General features: G+C 40.2%; 1 protein-coding gene across 2 annotated transcripts in view; it reads left to right on the top strand.

The window, feature by feature from the left end:
• Positions 1-1792: 1792 nt before the first annotated feature.
• LOC129861184 (opioid growth factor receptor-like protein 1) overlaps positions 1793-23083 on the top strand; it is a 56101-nt gene continuing 34810 nt past the window's right edge. The window contains exons 1-3 of one of the 2 annotated variants that reach the window (XM_055932374.1): positions 1793-2326; positions 11663-11731; positions 11933-12014. In XM_055932374.1, coding sequence (XP_055788349.1) covers positions 2225-2326; positions 11663-11731; positions 11933-12014 — 253 coding nt within the window. In that variant the 5' untranslated portion in view covers positions 1793-2224. Of the gene's footprint in view, positions 2332-11662; positions 11732-11932; positions 12015-23083 lie in introns of both variants that reach the window. The other variant, XM_055932373.1, reaches the window with a different exon arrangement.

The raw sequence follows: 23083 nt of genomic DNA, 5'->3' as shown, positions 1-23083 counted from the left end.
ATTCCCACATATGCTGAGCACCTGTTGGCTGCTTTTCCTTCACTCTGCAGTCCAACTCATCCCAAACCATCTCAATTTGGTTGAAGTCGGGTGATTGTGGAGGCGAGGTTATCTGATGCAGCACTCAATCACTCTCCTTCTTGGTCAAATAGCCCTTACACAGTCTGGAGGTGTGTTGGTCATTGTCCTGTTGGAAACAAATGATAGTCCCACTAAGCGCAAACTAGATGGGATGGCGTATCGCTGCAGAATGCTGTGGTAACCATACTGGTTAAGTGTGCCTTGAATTCTAAATAAATCAGACAGTGTCACCAGCAAAGCACCATCACAACTCCTCCTCCATGCTTCACAGTGGGAACCACACATGCGGAGATCATCCTTTCACCTACTCTTCGTCTCACAAAGACACGGCGGTTGGAACCAAAAATCTCAAATTTGGACTCATCAAACCAAAGGACAGATTTCCACCATTCTAATGTCCTTGCTCGTGTTTCTTGGCCTAAGCAAGTCTCTTCTTATTATTGGTGTCCTTTAGTAGCGGTTTCTTTGCAGCAATTCGACCATGAAGGCCTGATTCACGCAGTCTCCTCTGAAGTGTTGACGTTGAGATGTGTTTGTTACTTGAACTCTGTGAACCATTTATTTAGGCTACAATTTCTGAGGCTGGTAACTAATGAATGTATTCTCTGCAGCAGAGGTAACTCTGGGTCTTCCTTTCCTGTGGCGGTCCTCATGAGAGCCAGTTTCATCATAGTGCTTGGTGTTTTTTGCGACTGCACTGGAAGAAACTTTCAAAGTTCTTAAAATTTTCCGGATTGACTGACCGTCATGTCTTAAAGTAAAGATGGACTGTCGTTTCTCTTTGCTTATTTGAGCTGTTCTTGTCATAATATGGACTTGGTTTTTTTGGTACAGGGCTATCTTCTGTATACCACCCGTACCTTGTCACAACACAACTGATTGGCTCAAACGCATTAAGAAGGAAAGAAATTCCACAAATTAACTTTTAACAAGGCACACCTGTTAATTGAAATGCATTCCAGGTGAGTACCTCATGAAGTTGGTCAAGAGAATTCCAAGAGTGTGCAAAGCTGTCATCAAGGCAAAGGTTGGATACTTTGAACAATCTCAAATATAAAATATATTTTGATTTGTTTAACACTTTGGTTACTATATGATTCCATTTGTGTTATTTCATAGTTTTGATGTCTTCACTATCATTCTACAATGTAGAAAATAGTGAAATAAAGAAAAACCCTGGAATTAGTAGGGGTGTGTCCAAACTTTTGACTGGTACTGAATGTGTGCATGCTTGACTGCAGACATGTGTTTTGAGGATGATATATACAGTAAGACAGGAATTATTGTCTCACCACAGACAAGGAAAATTAAATATTTTCTTAATTTTTATTATTTAAGAATGATCATTATTGTTCGGGATACAATAAAAACAAATTAACCTAGGCCTACATCAACAACAGATATCAGGACAGTCTGAAAATAACTTTCCAAATAGCATTTTGATTAATGAGAAAGCATAATTAAGCCTATCCTAACTCAGTACAATATAATATCACTGAGACTGATATGCCACACGCCATTAGTGGTGATGAGGATGGTGGTGTTGATGATGACTTTGACATTTCTCAAAAAGCCCAGCAAGGCTACTCAAATATACACGATATAGCCCCAAAGTTGTTCTGTCCTCAAAAAAACGCATTATTCTCAACAGCTGCTCAGCCTGTAGACGTGCATTGGCCGTGTTCGAGAGCATCAAATCCATTACGCAAAGCACATAAAAGGCTTCATAATTCATAAAGGTCATGTTAACTGACTGCTATTATCTCATAAACCTGTGTTAACCTCAGACTTTATTTATTTTTTTATCCCAAAACCTTATTCTTTCCCCATTAATTTTCCGATAGGAATGGATGAACGAAACAAGAGAACTAATTTCCGGTTTGGGAATACAAATTGGCGAGCTCTTTGTCGAACGAGTCTAAAGGCACAAGCTGCACGGTGCCATTTCATCTGGTGGTCACATTAGCGAAACACGGCGATGGATTTGCATGACCGGGAGGAGGAATGGTTGGTCGCCTTAAATAGTCGAGCTAGAAGCTCAACTCATGTCTAATTGTCTTATCTAAACAGATTTCGCTTTTCGTCTTTCTCAATCCCCACATTGTTTTTTCAATGATGGAGGACGACGATTTAGTGTGCGAGTATGATTCAACCTGGGACACAGAGAGTGATGATGGAGACGACCCAGGAGAGAACCAAATGCGTCTTTCAAACCAGGACAGAACTAAATCGTATTGGAAATCAGGTTTAGTACGTTGCATTTCTATTTTTTTTTTTAACCTTGTGTAACTAGTTAACGTCAATTATAAAAATGTGTGCGTTAACAAGGGAAACGAGTTTGCAAAATCTAGCAATAGGCCGCTAACATGAGCTAAATTGACAGTATGTTAAATTAGCTAATGGAAGCTCAATATTGGCAACTAAAAGAGCCTAACGTTACTCCTCAGTCCAAGGACCTTAGCGTTGCATGATCAGTTTAAAGGGCAAATTGGCTCTGGTAGCCAAATACCAATCTAAACGTGAATCGATTCTCAATTGCTGTACAGTTCTATAAATATAAATTCCTTCACTTTCATATCACATCCAAAAACATTTCTCAAATAGTTACTGTACCCCAGTGATGTAGTGGTGCCTGGACAAGTGGGCATACTCAAATTTTTCCAAAACATTTCCAAACGGCCCGCCCAGCGAAGGAAATGCGACTTGTGTAAAAAAAAATATATATATCACAAACAGTGACATGCACTCAGAATGACCTAAAATCATTTAATTTATATTGGTCTTTCAGTCAGGCCAACCCAAGCAGTACTGTGCAAGTAGGCTAATAGTAGGCCTACTATTGAAACGGATAAATGAGGCTGTCAATCTTTTTTTTACAGAAATACAATTGTATGTGCTAATACCATAGCAATGTTTGAACTACATCAGGAGACCACCTGAGGGCTGGGAAATTTGAGTGCAGTTTCCTTTTAATTCAAGCGTGCAGGCACCTGGCACTGTGGTTAGCAGTGTTTCTATTGTACATGAGATGGCGTTTGCAAAATTCCTTAATTATTTGGCACTTGGATGTTTTACTTCATATTATGAGGCATGTCTTACCTTGCTTCAAAGTACCCTATAGCCAAAATCCCACCATAGAAACACAGAGGGAAAGATTTACTCATATGCGTTCTATTGGTTTAAAAAAAAAACTCTTTCATTGTCTAGCAGCCAGTCTCAAGGCAATCAGACTGTTAAACAGCCATCACTAAAATTGAGTGGCTGCTGCCAACATACTGACTCAATCTCTAGCCACTTTAATAATAAAAAATGTGATGTAATAAATGTATCACTAGTCACTTTAAACAATGCCACTTTATATGTTACCCTACATTACTCTTCTCATATGTATATACTGTACTCAATACCATCTATTGCATCTTGCCTAAGCTGCACGGCCATCGCTCATCCATATATTTATATGTAAAAATTCTTATTCATTCCTTTGCACGTCTGTGTATAAGGTAGTTGTTGTGAAATTGTTAGATTACTTGTTAGATATTACTGCACGGTCGGAACTAGAAGCACAAGCATTTCGCTACACTCACATTAACATCTGCTAACCATGTGTATGTGAACAATTAAAATTTGATTTGAAAGGCATTATCCTAGTAATATTATCAACCCATGATAGTTGTTGCATCTTCAAATCCCCCCTCTTTCTACGTTTCTAATGGATACTTCCATCTCTGTCCATGAAACCGCTCGCATGTGCAGCGCGCATTTTGGAACGTTCACACAGGCCTACCGCCGTGTGTGTATTGCTGCACCTAAAATGTGAAGAAATAATAATTTATCAATTTTTAGCTAAATATTCTTATCTGTTCCATCAGCCTTATTCATTTATACAGCACACTCTATATACAAAGTATATGTGGACACCCTTAGTTGATTCAGCTATTTCAGCCACACCTGTTGCTGACAGGTTTATAAAATTGAGCACACAGCCATGCAATCTCCATAGACAAACATTGGCTGTAAAAATTCCTTACTGAAGAGTGCATTCACTTTCAATGTGGCACTGTCATAGGATGCCACCTTTCCAACAAGTCAGTTGGTCTAATTGTTAGCGCTGCCCCGGTCAACTAAGTGCTGTTATTCTCAAGTGACTGTGTAGAAGGCCACACAAACCTAACAGAACGGGACAGCTGAAGCGCATAAAAATCAACTTGCAACACTCCCTAACGAGTTCCAAACTGCCTCTGGAAGCAACGTCAGCACAAGAACACAGATGGCTATTTAGCACAGGTAAATGTAGTACTGTTTTCAGTGAATGGCAGCGTAGGAAACCAAAACCTATAAAGGTGTGTATCAACTTTAAAATATATATTTCTTTCTTCCAAAACCGTACTGCAAGTGATATGTGTTAATATTATCAGACCGTGCGTCGTGGCTCTTAACTTCTTAGTGGTACCCCCCCTTCTCAATTTCCACCTAAAGACATACCCTAATCTAACTGCCTGTAGCTCAGTCCCAGAAGCAAGGATATGCATATTCTTGGTATCATTTGAAAGGAAACACTCTGAATTTTGTGGAAATGTGAATTGAATGTAGAGTGCTAGCTAGTTGGCATAGTTATATTCTCCTATCTAGCCTTTAGCCAGTTAGCTAGCTAACATTACTGACTGGCAGTAGCTTTTCATCCCTTTGAACCGAACTAGTCAGTACATAATTAGTCAGGTTAGAAAAATAAAGTATGTTAGCTAACACGCACATTATTTATGGCAATATTAACGCTAATTAGTATTGACAAAGTCTTGCAGGAAGAAATTGTTGATAGCTAGCAATAGCTAATTGGCTAGCTGGCTACTTTTGCCATTGTTGCCCTGTTGATTAGCTGGTTAGGTAGCTAAGTTAGCTACAGTGCGTCTGGAAAGTATTCAGACCTGACTTTTTCCACATTTTGTTACGTTACAGCTTTATTCTAAAATTGAGTGGGGCCACTGGGGTGCAAAGGAGCAAAACAAAAATAACTATGGGGATGTGGTAGTTGGGTGGGCTATCTACAGATGGCCTATATACAGGTGCAATGATCTGTGAGCTGCTCTCACAGCTGATGCTTAAAGTTAGTGAGGGAGATATAAGTCGCCAGCTTCAGCGATTTAAAAGAAGAAAAAAATATATAAATATTTTTTCATTTTGTTCCAGTCATTGGCAGCAGAGAACTGGTAGGAAAGGCTGCCAAATGAGGAATTGGCTTTGGGGATGACCAGTGAAATATACCTGCCCAGAGCGTGTGTGCTACGGGTGGGAGCTGCTATGGTGACCAGTGAGCTGAGATAAGGCGGGGCTTTACCTAGCAAAGACTTATAGATGACCTGGAGCCAGTGGGTTTGGTGACAAATGTGTAGTGAGGGCCAGTCAACAAGAGCATACAGGTCGCAGTGGTGGGTAGTGTATATGGGGCTTTGGTGACAAAACGGATGGCACTGTGATAGACTGCATCCAATTTGCTGAGTAGAGTGTTGGAGGCTATTTTGTAAATGACATTGCCGAAGTCGAGGATCGGTAGGATAGTCAGTTTTACGAGGGTATGTTTGGAAGCATGAGTAAAGGATGCTTTGTTGCGAAATAGGATGCCGATTCTGGATTTGATTTTGGATTGGAGATGCTTAATTTGAGTCTGGAAGGAGAGTATAAAGTCTAACCAGACACCTAGGTATTTGTAGTTGTCCACATATTCTAAGTCAGAACCGTCCAGAGTAGTGATGTTGGACGGGCGGGCAGCGATCGGTTGAAGAGCATGCATTTAGTTTTACTTGCATTTAAGAGCAGTTGGAGGCAACGGAAGGAGAGATGTATGGCATTGAAGCTCATTTGGAGGTTAGTTAAGTGTCCAAAGAAGGGCCAGAAGTATACAGAATGGTGTCGTCTGCGTAGAGGTGGATCAGAGAATCACCAGCAGCAAGAGCAACATCGATGATGTATCAAAGAAGTAGTTGGGGAACCAGGCAAGGCAGTCATTTGAGAAACCAAGGCTGTTTAGTGTGCTGATAAGAATGTGGTGATTGACAGAGTCGAACGCTTTGGCCAGGTCAATGAAGACTGCTGCACAGTATTGTCTTTTATTGATGGCGGTTATCATATCGTTTAGGACCTTGAGCGTGGCTGCGGTGCATCAATGACCAGCTCGGAAACCAGATTGCATACGGAAAAGGTGCGGTGGGATTCGAAATGGTCGGGGATCTGTTTTGTTAACTTGGCTTTCGAAGACCTTAGATCAGCAGGATAGGCTAGATATAGGTCTGTAACAGTTTGGGTCTAGTGTCTCCACTTTTGAAGCGGGGGATGACTGCAGAAGCTTTCCGATCATTGGGGATCTCAGACGATACGAAAGAGGTTGAACAGGCTAGTAATAGGGTTTGCAACAATTGCGGCGGATAATTTTAGAAACAGGGTCCAGATTGTCTAGCCCTGCTGATTTGTAGTGGTCCAGATTTTGCAGCTCTTTCAGAACATCAGCTGTCTGGATTTCGGTGAAGGAGAAGCAGGGGGAGTTTGGGCAAGTTGCTGCAGGGGGTGCTGAGGTGTTTGCCAGGGTAGGGGTAGCCTGGTGGAAAGCATGGCCAGCCGTAGAAAAATGCTTATTGAAATTCTCAATTATTGTGGATTTATTGGTGGTGACAGTGTTTCCTAGCCTCAGTGCTTAAAATAAAGTATATACACTCATGTGGATTGCTTTAATTGTATATTTGTTAGCCCTTCTACTAGGGCTGCCCCCGTGTGTAGGTGCAGCCCACTCTCAGAAGGGCACAGTTCTGCTACAGCTCAGCACCAACAGCCACTAAAACAGTATCTGCTGGACCAGTGGACAGCTGTGAGGAGGTTCTCTTATTCTCCATGGACTTTACAGTGTCCCAGAACTTTTTTGAGTTTGTGCTACAGGATGCAAATTTCTGTTAGGAAAGCAAAGTCTAGCTTTTTTAACCTGTTAGGGGTGCAGCCCGACACGGTACACTTATGACAACATCCAGCTCAAGTGCAGGGCGCGAAATTAAAAATATATATATTTTTAAATATTTAACTTTCACACATTAACAAGTCCAAGACACCAGATGAAAGGTGCACATCTTGTGAATCAAGCCAACATGTCCGATTTTTAAAATGTTTTACAGGGAAGACACTATGTAAATCTATTAGCTAATCACGTTAGCAAAAGACACCAATATTCTTACTCCATCAGTTTATGACTCCATCAGTAGCTATCACAATTACGGCCAAATAAAGATAAAAATAGCCACTAACCAAGAAACAACCTTATCAGATGACAGTCTGATAACATATTTATTGTATAGCATATGTTTTTTTTCAAAAAATGTGCATATTTCAGGTATAATTCATAGTTTACATTTCAGCTACAATCAGAAATTGCACCGAAAGCAGCCATAATATTTACAGACACCAACGTCAAATACCTAATTACTCATCATAAAACATTTCTGAAAAATACATAGTGTACAGCAATTGAAAGACAGGCTTCTTGTGATTCTAGACAATATTTCCGATTTATTAAATGTATTACATCGCAAACAAAATGTAGTGTGATATTAGCATAACCACAATAGCCAGAAACACTTGGGCGCCCACGACCAGTCAACATGCACGACAGATATTAGAAATAGCATCATAAAATGTTTCTTACTTTTGGTGGTCTTCCGTCAGAATGTTGGTTAAGGTGTCCTTTGTCCAGAATAGTCGTTGTTTTGATCTGGAACGGCAAATATCCCTCTTCATATAGCATGGGCACTTGCCAAGTGACACGGATTACTCAAGTCAACAAAGTTAGAAAACGGAACACGGCAAAACTCCCAAAAAAGTTTCAATAATCTGATTAAACTATATTGAAAAAACATACGTTACGATGATATGGTGACATGTATCAAATCTAAGACGGAGATGTTCGTCTATCATAATGACAGCTAAAAAGAAGCCATATCCGTGTCCTCTTTCGCGCGCTCCAGAAACAGGATATGGACGGTCACGTCAAACAAAGACCTTTTATTCCACCTCTGACCAAGATAGACACGAAATTTCTTCTCTCACCGCATCTTGACAACCAGGGGAAGGCGTAGGAAGTGTTTGTAGACTCCTACGTAACACACCCATGTATAGGCATGAGGTTGAACAGAGCATAGATTTCTGACATTTCACTTCCTGGTCAGGAAAAGTGCTGCAGAAGGATTTCTGTTTCACTCAGAGAAATAATTCAAACGTTTTTAGAAACTAGAGTGTTTTCTATCCAATTGTAATAATAATATGCATATTGTACGAGCAAGAATTGAGTACGACGCCGTTTGAAATGGGCACATATAATCTGGCTACTCAATACGCCCCCTGCAGCCATAAGAAGTTTAACTGCCTTGGTTCCTAACTTCCCTGAAAAGTTGCTTATCGTGGGGGCTATTTGATGCTAATGCCGTATGCCACAGGATGTTTGTGCTGGTCAAGGGCAGTCAGGTCTGGAGTGAACCAAGATCTATATCTGTTCCTGGTCTACATTTTTTTTAATGGGGCATGCTTATTTAAGATGGTGAGGAAAGCAATTTTTAACGATTAAGCAGGCATCCTCTACTGATGAAATGAGGGCATTATCCTTCCAGGATACACGGGCCAGGTCGATTAGAAATGCCTGCTCGCTGAAGTGTTTTAGGGAGTGTTTGACAGTGATAAGGGGTGGTCGTTTGACTGCAGATCCATTACAGACGCAGGCTGAGATCCTGGTTGAAGACAGCAGAGGTGTATTTAGAGGGCAGGTTGGTTAGGACGATATCAATGAAGGTCCAATACTGAACCGTTCTATATTTTATTGAACGGGTGGCAACCCTAAGTCTAAATATTGCTATTACATTGCATAACCTTCAATGTTATGTCATAATTATGTACAATTCTGGGAAATTAATTACGGTCACACAGTTCGCAAAGTCCAGTTTCTGGCTGGCCCACTCAAGGACATTCAGAGACTTGTCCTGAAGCTACTCCTGCGTTGTCTTGGCTGTGTGTTTAGGGTCGTTGTCTTGTTGTAAGGTGAACCTTCGCCCCTAGTCTGCGCTCTGGAGCAGGTTTTCATCAAGGATTTCTGTACTTTGCGCCATTCCTATTTCCCTCTATCCTGACTAGTCTCCCTGCCACTGAAAAACATCCCCACAGCATGATGCTGCCACCATCATGCTTCACTGTAAGGATGGTGTCAGGTCTCCTCCAGATGTGATGCTTGACATTCAGGCCAAAGAGTTCAATCTTGGTTTCATCAGACAAGAATCTAATTTCTCATGGTCATCGTCTTTTAGGTTCCTTTTGGCAAACTCCAAGTGGGCTGTCATGTGCCTTTTACTGAGGAGTGGATTCCGTCTGGCCACTCTACCATAGGCCTGATTGGTGGCGTGTGTCGTGGATAATCGTCTCAGAAATATAACACTCTTACAAGAACTTGTAAATTCAATATAGGTTTTTAATATAAAATATCAGAAGCCGTGTCAGTACGCGGAAAGACCCACTTCCATAAGCACTGGCTCTGTTCTTATACACACACACAGCCCATGAGTTCATCACATACGTTAATTAAATTACTTCTCATATGTTACCATTGTCTTTCATTTTCAGGCTTCCTGCTTGTTCATGCCCAATAACGCCTGTATCCGCTCTTGATTAGATTACAATGGTGCCAGGACCTTCTCAGTGTCCTAATATAAATATGTATTATGCCTATAGTCCATCTGTTGGTCATTTGGCTGGCCCCCTCCTTTGTATGTCCCTCTGACCTCGGTTTTTCCAGCTCTTCTATGTACTTATGGCCTTGCTTTAGTTTCCTGTCCTAGACAATAGACAATGCACTAAGTTTACCCTAAGCTTTTATGCTTATAATGGCTTTGGCCATTATGTCTTATGTCTTTGGTTTCCTGTTTTTACCAGACTGGCAAATGCACTTACGTGTTGCCTTCTCCTCTTGTAGTCTAATGTACACTTCTATTTCTGTCCCTAAATGTATCATTCACTCCCCCACGTGCTGCAGAGATGGTTGTCCTTCTGGAATGTTCTCCCATCTCCACAGAGGAACTCTGGAGCTCTATGAGAGTGACCATCGGGTTCTTGGTCACCTCCCTGACCAAGGCCCTTCTCCCCGGATTGCTCAGTTTGGCTGAGCGGCCAGCTCTAGGAAGAGTCTTGATTATTCCAAACGTCTTCCATTTAAGAATGATGGAGGCCGCTGAGGTCTTGGACCTTCAATAGTCTGAATATTTATGTAAAAATTAAAAAAAATATAGATATTATGAAATTTGCGAAAATGTCTAAACCTGTTTTTTGTTTTGTCATTATGGGGTATTGTGGGTAGATAGTGAACCATTTAATCAATTTTAGAATAATGCCGTAAGTAACAAAATGTTAAAGTCGTGTCTGAATACTTTCAAACTGCACTGTATAATGTTAAAGGAAAAGCTAACCCAAAATCTAGAAACTCCCAAGTGATTCCATATTGATACCATTTCAGTGGAGTTTGCCCCTCTCCCTGGATAGCAGATTTGAGGCAACTGCAAAAACGGGTCATTTGACTTGTGATGTTGCTTGATGCAGGCCTGCCTCACACTGCTCCATTGTCAGTGAATGAATGATTCACAAATCCGTGAACTGTGGACAAATTCTTTGTTTTATTGAAAGGTTACATGCCGAATTAGCAATTTGGCAAAAGTACTATTGGTTTTCAGTCAAGAAATGTGTACTTTCCTACCTAAAATATTTGAAATTATTTTGTATCATTTTATGTAGCCGACTGCCACAGCAGTGGAGATGGGTAACAACTGGGATCTTGTGGCGGAAACCCTGCTCACAATTATTGTCACTTATTTTGTGACCCCTTTTTGCAGCGGTCTCAGTTCGGCACTCCAATGAACTAGTTTCAATATATGGAATCACTTGGGAGTTTCTGGATTTGTGGTAAAATTATCCTTTAACATTAGCTATTGGGAAGATGTGTTGCCATCAAACACTTTCTACCAGTGACCTGAAGTAGTGTGTACTTGATTTGTACTGTAGATTGAACTACGTCTCTAAAAGGCTTGCTAGGCCAGGTAGCTAGCTAATCAGAAGTGAATATGTGAATTCCCATGGAGTCTCAATTGCATACTCCTCGTGTTCTCTCCTTGCCTCCTTCTCAAAACCCATTGGAGAAGATCAGAGGGGAGGGTCTTCTGGCGTTCTCATCCAATGGGTTTTGAGAAGGATGTGAGTATGCAATTGAGATTATCCCCCAGTCTCTGTCAGTGGTGACAACCAACCAGGGTGCCATGCAGAAATGTAACAGGTAAACAGTGGAATGTGTAGAATGCACAAACTGCTGCTGTTTTGAGCTGGTTCAGGTTGCCCCTACACTGTCGTCCTTCTCTGCAACTGGCCAAACAGGGAAACTATGGGATGATTCTTGTCTCCTCTTCGGTTCCATTGACTTGACACCCAGGTCAGTCTTTTTAGGTACACAAAGGGACAAATAATGCCAATTGATTTCTGCCAAATGTAACATCCAGTGTCTCTGATGTACCATGTCTTCCAGTGGTCAAACAATTCCTCCAGAAACATGAGGGCTGCGAAGGACATGCAGAACTACAGACGAGGGTATCCTGTAAGTATAAGGTCCCTTGTTATTACACAGGAATAGAGCCTGGAGTTTTTGTTCATGTGAACTTGACAGGAACGCTAGATTAACCTGGGTTTACCAAGACCCAATGTTTTTCCTGACCAGAACTCCAGGCCCTACACATATGCTTACATCTTGTAATAGTCTTTGAGATGACATCTGACTGCTATTTCTGTGTCTCCGCAGAATCTAACAGATGATGAATGCTCAGAAGAAAGAATGTTTAATTTAAAATTCTATCTCAATGAATACCCCTCCTCCCCTGATGGTAGGTCACTTGCTATTTAATCAGTTTTCAATGGCTATAAAATGTGTGTAATGAGTAATCACCTATACAATGCCTTGCAAAAGTATTCATACCCCTTGGATTTCTTCATTTTGTCATACAAAGTGGGATTAAAATGTATATATATATTTTGTCAATAATCTACTCAATACTCTATGTATGTATAACGATTAATACACATGTCATAATTGTTTAGGCAATCCTAAATAAGTTTGGCAGTAAAATTTGTCTAAACAAATCACATACAGTAAAGTTAAATGGAATAATAGGGGTTGACATTATTTTTGAAAGTGTCGTAAAGAAGGGCAGTGATGAGTAACACATCAGACATCTCTTTAAGCATGGTCATGTTAATAATTATGCTCTGGATTATGTATTAAACCACCCAGACACAGTTGTCTTTCTGAACTGAGCTGCAGGATAGGAATGAAACTGCTCAGGGATGTTCCCATGGGGCCATTGGTGCTTTTAATACAGTTCAAGTTCATTGGCTGTGATGGGAGAACTCAGGATAGCTCAACATTGTAGTGACTCCACAATAATGACTTAAATGACAGTGAAAATAATTCTATATATACAGAATATAAAATATTCTTAAACGTGCAACTAGACCCTAAAGTAATATTGAAAAAAAACACAAAGGAATACACTTTTTTGGCCTAAATGCGAAGCCTTATGGTTGGGGCAAATCCAACACATCACTAGCTGTGTTTCCATGAACTTGTGAAGTTTGCATAGAAAAATAGATTTGACAGTTGCCTGCTAGAGTGCATTTTTATTCTACAGTTTAAACAGCTGGACATAATGACGTCACACGGACACACAAATACAGTGGCAAGAAAGTATGTGAACCCTTTGGAAATACCTGGATTTCTGCATAAATTGATCATCTAGTTCACAACAATATTTATACGTTTTCATGTCTTTATTGAACAAACCGTGTAAACATTCACGGTGCAGGGTAGGAAAAGTATGTGAACTAGACGTCGACCGATTAATCGGAATGGCCGATTTTCAAGTTTTCGTAACAATTGGAAATCGGTAATTTTGGGCGCCTATTATTTATATATATTTTAATTATTATTATTTTTTTACACCTTTTATTTAACTAGGCAAGTCAGTTAAGAACACATTCTTATTTTCAATGACGCCCTAGGAACGGTGGGTTAACTGCCTTGTTCAACGACAGATTTTTACCTTGTCAGCTCAGGGATTCAATCTTGCAACCTTAGTTAACTAGTCCAACGCTCTAACCACCTGCCTCACGAGGAGCCCGCCTGTTACGCGAATGCAGTAAGAAGCCAAGGGAAGTTGCTAGCTAGCATTAAACTTATCGTATAAAAAAACTCAATCAAACATGATCACTAGTTATAACTACACATGGTTGATGATATTACTAGTTTATCTAGCGTGTCCTGCGTTGCATATAATCGATGCAGTGCGCATTCGTGAAAAAGGACTGTCGTTGCTCCAATGTGTACCTAACATAAACATCAATGCCTTTCTTAAAATCAATACACAGAAGTATATATTTTTAAACCTGCATATTTAGCTAAAAGAAATCCGGGTTAGCAGGCAATATTAACAAGGTGAAATTGTGTCACTTCTCTTGCATATACCCTGACTCTGCCTGCAATGAACGCAACAGTTTGGGCCGCCTGGCTCATTGCGAACTAATTTGCCTGAATTTTACGTAATTATGACGTAACATTGAAGGTTGTGCAATGTAACAGGAATATTTAGACTTATGGATGCCACCCGTTAGATAAAATACAGAACGGTTCCGTGTTTCACTGAAAGAATAAATGTTTTGTTTTCGAGATGATAGTTTCCGGATTCAACCATATTAATGACCTACGGCTCGTATTTCTGTGTGCTATTATGTTATAATTAAGTCTATGATTTGATAGAGCAGTCTGACTGAGCAATGGTGGGCACCAGCAGGCTCGTAAGCATTCATTCAAACAGCACTTTTGTGCGTTTTGCCAGCAGCTCTGCTGTTTATGAATTCAAGCCTATCAACTCCCGAGATTAGGCTGGTGTAACCGATGTGAAATGGCTAGCTAGTTAGCGGGGTGCGCACTAATAGCGTTTCAAACGTCACTCGCTCTGAGACTTGGAGTAGTTGTTCCCCTTGCTCTGCATGGGTAACGCTGCTTCGAGGGTGGCTGTTGTCAATGTGTTCCTGGTTCGAGCCCAGGTAGCGGAGAGGGATGGAAGCTATACTGTTACACTGGCAATACTAAAGTGCCTATAAGAACATCCAATAGTCAAAGGTATATGAAATCGTATAGAGAGAAATAGTCCTATAATAACTACAACCTAATACTACTTACCTGGGAATATTGAAGACTCATGTTAAAAGGAACCACCAGCTTTCATATGTTCTGAGCAAGGAACTTAAACGTTAGCTTTCTTACATGGCACATATTGCACTTTTACTTCTCCAACACTTTGTTTCTGCATTATTTAAACCAAATTGAACATGTTTCATTATTTATTTGAGGCTAAATTGATTTTATTGATGTATTATATTAAGTTAAAATAAGTGTTCATTCAGAATTGTTGTAATTGTCATTAAAAAACATGGCCGATTTAATCGGCATCGGCTTTTTTTGGTCCCCCAATAATCGGTATCGGTGTTGAAAAATCATAATCGGTCGACCTCTAATGTGAATCCTTGGATTTAATAACTGGTTGACATTACTTTGGCAGAAATAACCTCAACTAAATGTTTTCTGTAGTTTGTGGTGGCATTTTCCTGTTTTACCAAATGAGTTACAAACCACACCAGTCAGTTATACTTACACTTCATCTTTAATAAGCTTTAGCCTTTGACTTTCAACAATTCACTATCTATAATGAATTGTGAGTGACTACAGAAGGATACAAAGATCTTTTATTGCCAAGATACACCCCTCTCAACGTACATGACGAACCACAGATCTTAGTAACTCATCACAAAGGGACTTTTACTTGAGAAAGGAGTATCCCTTAGCCAGATAGCATTCACTATAAATTATCGCTCAGTTTGGTCTCTAAAACGAGGTTCTAATCTCGTTCCTGGTACTTCATAGTACAAAAACATTACCTCATCCAAGGCATAACTCAATTGTCAACTCTAGATACTCCCATCTCAAGTAAACCCCCTCTTGACCCCACTCCTGGACAAGCTCACTGAGGAGTGTGCCACTAAGTCATACACTGTCCCAGGATAAGTGTAAGATGAGAGAGGACATACAATGTTTTCAGACACTGCCATACACCTCCCCCCAATGGGAAAAGGAGGGAGTGACTGGCGCACAGACATTGTGGAGACAAGTAATTTGTTTCCCATTAATCACGCCATCCCTTCACATGGTTTAAGAATAGGTAAAGACACATTCACATATGAAGACAATATTCCATTCTGTCCTCTTCTCTTTCTGATATTCTGCATAGCACCAGGGACATGTGAAAGACAAGCCTGACTTCTCCCCTCTCTGGGCCCCAAGTGACTGAGCCCTAGCTGAGGGGAAAGTGCAACTGCCAACACTGTAGTCCAAAAGGATACATTCTAATGACAAGTATCTCACATAAGCATATTATATAAATAAAACATCTTATTTATCTACGTTACCAAACTAATTCTGATTAATCTGCCACAAGTTGCGGATCAGACCTGCACAACGGTCAGGAGGAATTTTGGACCATTCCTCTTTACAAAACTGTTTCAGTAGAGCCATATTCTTGGGATGTCTGGTGTGAATTGCTCTCTTGAGGTCATGCCATAGCATCTCAATCGGGTTGAGGTCAGGGCTGACTGGGCCACTTCAGAAAGTGTATTTTCTTCCGTTGAAGCCATTCTGTTGATTTACTTCTGTGTTTTGTGTCGTTGTCCTGTTGCATCACCCAACTTCTGTTGAGCTTCAATTGGCGGACAGATGGCCTAACATTCTGCGAGCTGTCCAGTCCCTGAGGCAGCCAGTGTTGCCAACTAATTTTCAGGGGAAGTTACTCGAGGCAGGTCGATTTGTTGCTAAATGATGTTGTGATGTCATTACATAATAACGTAAAACTGCGTCATTACTTAGAATACACAATAACGTTACTCAAATTGACTGGCCATCTCGGCGAAAAATATGATTTTACATTTGTTACTTTAGATTTGTTTGTTTATTATTTGTAAAAGTAATATAAACAACCCATTTTATATGATCACTTATTTTTAAACACAACACATTGAACAATTACACATTATTGAAAGATTACATTTTTTTTTATTTTTTTTTTACCTGTTTGGGCTGCAAGCTGAATATTGAAAAAACTGGAAAATGTGTGCACATTTTCAAACGGCCTCCTAAGAAACTTTTTATTTTCCAATATGCATATATTTACTACTGTTGGATAGATAACAGTCTATAGTTTCTAAAAAGGTTTGAATTGTTTCTCTAAGTCGAACAGAAATATTTTTACAGCCATTTTCCCAGCCGAATTGAGATTTCCAAAATGCGATGTGTCTCTTTAAGACCTTCTCTATAAAAGGCCCTTTGACTTGGGACCATATAAACACGTCACACGCCTTCGTCAGGCTGTAATGCGGAAGTGAGAATTGAAAGGAGTCGAATATCTCGTCCATGGACTGAATAACACACCTTCTTGTGAGACCTGCGCAGTTAAAAAAAAATTCCGGGCGCGAAGCAGAACTTGGTCTCGGCTTCTGGAACAAGGTAGATAACGGTGAATATGATGTCTGACTACGATATTATTTGATACATGTCACAAAGTCATCCTAAAGTATGTTTTTTCAATATACTTTAATTATATTATTGCAATTTATTCTGGACTTTAGATGTGATACGACGGAAGAATTTTTTGAAGAAACGCTGTGTAGCGCCGCAATGCTATTGTGCTTGCTAACCAAAGAGGGAAATAATTCGTTCTGGAACCCAACTAAAGACTCTACTGGACATTGGACCCCGTTACAACATTCTGATGGAATATCAACAAAGATAAGACCCAATTTGGGATGCTTTTTCATATATCTGTTGAGCTGTGCTGTGCTAACTGGGCTAACTGTGCTAGGCTAGCGCTTGACCAATGCTAGTGCTGACTTATGCTAGCTTATGTTGTTAGCTAATATAACGATATATTGTGTTTTCGCTGTAAAACACTTCAAAAATCGGAAATGTTGGCTTTATTCACACGATATCTGTCTTTCATTAGCTATCCACCATATGTTTTTCTGAAATGTTTTATGAGGTGTAATTAGTAGCCGACGTTGGTGTATGTATTTTCTCTGGCTACTCCCGCCTGGATTCAGACTCTAGCTATGTGTTAGCATTTTTGGGTAGCATCAATGTAAAACTGATTTATAGCTAAAATATGCACTTTTTATGAACAAAACATAGATTTATTGTGTAACATGTTATATGACTGTCATCTGAGGTAGTTTTTTCTGGGCTCTTTAGGTTGGTTTTAGTTTATTTCGGTTGGCTTGTGCATGCTACTTGAATCATAATTCATACTTCATAATCATATCCATACGTGTCTGTCCACTTGTATTTGGTGGTGAGCTAACATAAATATATGTGGTGTTTTCTCTGTAAAACATTTAAAAAATCGGACATGTTGGCTGGATTGACAAGATGTTTATCTTTCAAATGCTGTATTGGACTTGTTAATGTGTAAAAGTTAAATATTTTTAAAAAATTGATTTTGAATTTCGCGCCCTGCAGCTGTTGTCATTTTCGTCCGATTTCGGGCTTGCACCCCAAACAGGTTAAACTAGTAAACCTCCACATTCTTAACAATTATAGTTTTAAGCAGTGTATTGGTAGTTAACATGCTACCTAACTGATCAACAATTATAGGTACAAGCTAATAAGGTATATATGCTATCTTATTGAACAAGCAACTTATCTCAAATAATGTCTGCGCTTAGGCATCTCTCTCCAGGTTGTTGTGCTGCTTGGCTGGCTAGCTGCTCAATGGTTTCCTCCAGATATTGCCACTGTTCTCGCACACACTGCAGTGCACACTGCCACCATCAGCTGTGTGTCTCCGCCAGTTCCAGAAAGTCCACTCCTTGCATACGTACTGTAAATATGATGAATCATAGATTGGCAAGGAAATCCTCTTCATCTTCACTGTCCAACTGCATTGTCACGGAGTGGCCTTAAAGCTGCTGTGGTGCCAAACTGCTGCAGAACTTAATTTGGTAGTTTATGCTGGTAACGGGTATCACCAGCCAGCTTCAGTCCATACCGCACCAGGAGTATGGAGTTGAGTGTGCAGTGACACTATTTCTTAACTTTGACTTGACCACAGTCATTTGGCTGACCAGCCGTTCAACCTCCGCATTTGAGTGTGGCAAGGAGAGGGCAGCGAGTGCAGCTTTGCACAGTTCTTCAAATGGATTTGACCCGGAAGAGTCCGTGTAGTTATTGACTTCACTCCAAATCTCGACTGTATTTTCAGTTGAGTCCCACCTAAACAGATGAATGTTTCTCCATTGGGAAACAATTTTATCAATTGTTTGGGGCTGGTATCCCAGTAGCTCAGGTACTTTAATCATTTCAGTGGTGCCTTTTATTGTGCTTTAGCGTTTCCTTAACACTGAACAAGGCCATGTGTTGCAAGGCTTCTAGGTTGTCTGGGAGCCTTGCTTGCAGCTCCTTGCTTAAAGCAACAATGTAGTTGATGCACTGTCTCCGAATGACCTTTTTGTCCTCTGGCGCAAGACTGAGTTGGTACACCGTGCTCTCAAAAAGGTACTCAAGGTATGGTGATGGACTGAGATGTTCATCAATGGCATCCTTCAGGACATCAATTTTTGCCATAGGGTTGACTACTCTGCTGCAAATTGATGGTAACCTCTTTAGGATAGGGGGTGCTGTTGTCACTTTTTTTTGGAAATCATGTAATTTTTAAACGGCTTCCTACTCAATTCTTGCTCGTACAATATGCATAGTATTACTATTATTGGATAGCAAACACTCTCTAGTTTCTATAGCCGTTGGAATTTTGTCTCTGAGTGGAACAGAACTCATTCTATAGCAATTTCCCTGACATGGAGTCAGATTTCACACATTTTGGCCCCTGATCTGGAGTCAGTTTAAAGGTCCCCGTGAATGCTATGAGGATACAGACACTGCTTACGTCTTCCCCTGGATGTCTTTACGTGATGACGCTTTGAATGGTTTCGATTGCGCAATCACAGCCTCTATAAAGCAGATCAACGTGTAGGTAGTAACTCTTTTCCAGCTGCGCCGGACGCGCGGTGGACACCGACCTGCTCTTTTTCCAAGCATTAGTGTAGCCAGTAATATTTCTCCGGTCATGTTTTTACTTGTAATAGGTGTTAAAGACATCATAAGGTAGTTAATTTAAACCGTTTTAACAGCAATTTATATCCGTTTAGTGCAATTTTTGGGACATTTATTTCTGAGACACTTTGAATCTCTGGGCACGTTTCCAGTTCATGCCGAACGCAGTGGGCATTTCCACATGGCAAGAGGACAGCTTTCGACCAAAAGACGATTAGACCCAAGAAAGGATTCTTTGCCCAAGATTCTGATGGAAGAGCAGCTCAAAGTAAGAACAATTTATTATGATAAATCGTGTTTCTGTCGAAAAATGTTAATCGCTTATGACGCCATTTTGTTAGACGTAGCTTCGCTTGGCGCAAACTGTATTGAAAAGTAAGGATAATTAAAAAAATGTAAATCAGCGATTGTATTAAGAATTAAATTGTCTATCAATCGCTGTCCACCCTATATTTTTTTAGTCGCGTTTATGAGTATTTATGTATACGACTAGATCACTGTCTAATATGGCGCAGGACATTTTCTGACCAGCTGGGCAACTTTTGTCATTATCTAACCATGATTTTGGTGGCTAAATATGCACATTTTCGAACAAACTCTATATGAATGTTGTAATATGATGTTACAGGAGTGTCATCTGAAGAATTCTGAGAAGGTTAGTGAAAAAATTAATAGATTTTGGCGATGTTGACGTTATCGCTCTCTTTGGCTAGAATCAATGCTCTGGTAATGTTTGCACATGTGGTATGCTAATATAACGATTTATTGTGTTTTCGCTGTAAGACACTTAGAAAATCTGAAATATTGTCTGTATTCACAGGATCTGTGTCTTTCTATTAGTGTATGCTGTGTATTTTTACGAAATGTTTGATGATTAGTAATTAGGTAATACACGTTGCTCTATGTATTTATTCTAGTCGATTTGTGACGTGGGTGCAATTGTAAACTATGATATCTACCTGAAATATGCACATTTTTCTAACAAAACCTATCCTATACCATAAATATGTTATCAGACTGTCATCTGATGAGGTTTTTTCTTGGTTAGTGGCTATCAATATCTTAGTTTAGCCGAATTGGTGATAGCTAGTGGTGTTGGTGGACAAAGAAAAGATGGTGTCTTTTGCTAAGGTGTTTAGCTAATAGATTTACATATTGTGTCTTCCCTGTAAAACATTTAAAAAATCGGACATGTTGGCTGGATTCACACGATCTGTGTCTTTCATTAGCTGTATTGGACTTGTTAATGTGTGAAAGTTAAATATAAAAAAAATAATAATAATAATTGAATTTCGCGCTCTGCCTTTTCAGTGGACGTGGGAGGAGTGCCGCTAGCGGCACCCCGGGGCTAGACAGGTTATGAGGTGTACCAGATTGTCCAAAAGCTTGACAGGATCTGTTTGCTCTCCCTCAAATGACTTCACTGCAACTTGTATTTCAGACAGGATTGATTTCAAGAATGAAGAATGTCAGGTAGACATAGTTGGTCATGTACATGGCGTGGAGCACATCTTCAATGTAGCAATGCTCACTGGCCTTGGTCAACTCAAAGTGAAGTTTCAGTTCTACCCACTGGCTAAATATACAAGTTACCGCAGGCTCAATCAATAGCCAATGTGTGGCACACACTTTGGTGATCTGCAAGGGTTTCTGGCCACAATTATTGGTGGCATACACTGCTTTGTACGCCTCGTGCCGTTTTGGGGAAATCGAAAACCAGTTGTAGGTTTCCCTGATTAAGTACTCAACACTCCTAGGGATGGTTTCTTTGGATGCTGCGCTGACAGCCAATTGTCAAGAATGGCACACACAAGCGGATGAGTATCAAATTGGGCGATGCACATTCTTCCTTTTAAAATCTTGTGCACCCCAGTCATCACGGACACATTATCAGTGCCAATACCCTGAAGATTCTCTTTTTTAAGGTTACACTTCTCAAGAAACTCAACTACCGCCTTTACTATTGATCTGGCATCGCACCCCTCCAATTCAACCAGCCCGAGAAATGTGGACACAACGGTTCTTTTTTTTTAGCACTGAAATACCGAATCACCACACCCAGGTATTGCGAGACACAGACATCTTTGGACTCATCCAAAAGAAGACTTCTTCTGAACTTCTCATCCCCCACATCTGATGTTACCCTTTTGAGAAAATAAGGAGCCAGTACTCCCTAATCATTTCTGTGCACTTGGTGCGGTGCATTTGGAAGTTTGTTGCTGCCATAGAATCTGAAAAGGCAGCTTTGCAAGCCATACCTAAATGGTTGCATGCTAGCAGCGAACAATGCTCCGCAATGGCCATTGCCATAGTAGCTTCTGCACTTTTGCAGTTATCCACTTTCTTAACAAGGGAAATCTGTATATAATCTGTATATAATCAAAGGGGCCTGCACCTACTAATGGTGGAGTACAAACAAATATTTTAAGGTCCAAGCTATGGGGCCGTTTAACCAACTGTGGTAATGTAGACAGTTGTGAGGTTGTACGGTTTTGATTTATTTAAATGCTTTGCTGTAGCACAATGTTTTGATGTCATACATTTTTGCAAGCATATCTGATTTGCAGTACGCACAGTATGCCCGTCAATCATCCCCAATTACTGGCTTCAGCCACCCTTTAAATTCAGGTACAGACTCCCACTTTTCTGTACTTCTGGCTGTACAATTTTGTTTGAGACATGTTGTAAGTTCTGTTCAAGATCAAACATTTGTGACCAACTATATTCATTGGGTTTGTCTCGTCGAACGCATAATACTGCTGCTGCAGTCAGCCAACAATGATTTGCAATTTGCTGAAATTGCTGCTGGCCTGCTGCTTCCTGTGCACGAGCTGAGCGCCTGCTGCTGACGTCACTCACAATGCACTTTTGCAGCCAGGCACGTGTGTTGTGACTGAGTGTGTGACAGAGAACCGGTTGTGTGTCATTTAGAGGGAAAATGCATTTTAGCATTTATCTTTTAGCAACTAATCAAAAGTTGCTAAAAGTTCCAAATATATATTTTTTTAAAATAGCTAAATTTGTTGCTAGGTGCAGTTTGAAGAAAAAAAAGTTGCTAGGGTACTCTGAAAAGTTGCTAAATCTAGCAACAAAATTGCTAAGTTGGCATCACTGAAAGCAGCCCCAAACATGATGCTCCCTCTACCATACTTTACAGTTGGGATGAGGTTTTGATGTTGCTGTGCCTTTTTTTTTCTTCTCCACGCATAGTATTGTGTGTTCCTTCTAAACAACTTGACTGTAGTTTCATCTGTCCACAGAATATTTTGCCAGTAGCGCTGTGGAACATCCAGGTGCACTTTTGCAAACTTCAGACGTGCAGCAATGTTTGTTTTTTTTGACATCAGAGGCTTCTTCTGTGGTGTTCTCCCATGAACACCATTCTTGTTTAGTGTTTTACGTATTGTAGACTCGTCAACAGAAATGTTAGCATGTTCCAGAGATTTCTGTAAGTCTAGCTGACACTAGAATTATTCTTAAGCTCATTGAGCATTCTGCGCTGTGCTCTTGCAGTCATCTCTGCAGGACGGCCACTCCTAGGGAGAGTAGCAACAGTGCTGAACTTAATCCATTTATAGACAATTTGTCTAACTGGACTAATGAACATCAAGGCTTTTAGATAATTTTCTAACCCTTTCCAGCTTAATGCAAGTCAACAATTCTTAATCTTAGGTCTTCTGAGATCTCTTTTGTTCGAGGCATGGTACACATCAGGCAATGCTTCTTGTGAAAAGCAAACTCAAA

This window comes from Salvelinus fontinalis, chromosome 8 (assembly GCF_029448725.1).
Source record: "Salvelinus fontinalis isolate EN_2023a chromosome 8, ASM2944872v1, whole genome shotgun sequence".
In the NCBI taxonomy this organism is placed as follows: domain Eukaryota; kingdom Metazoa; phylum Chordata; class Actinopteri; order Salmoniformes; family Salmonidae; genus Salvelinus; species Salvelinus fontinalis.
This window is presented reverse-complemented; position numbering and strand designations above follow the sequence as displayed.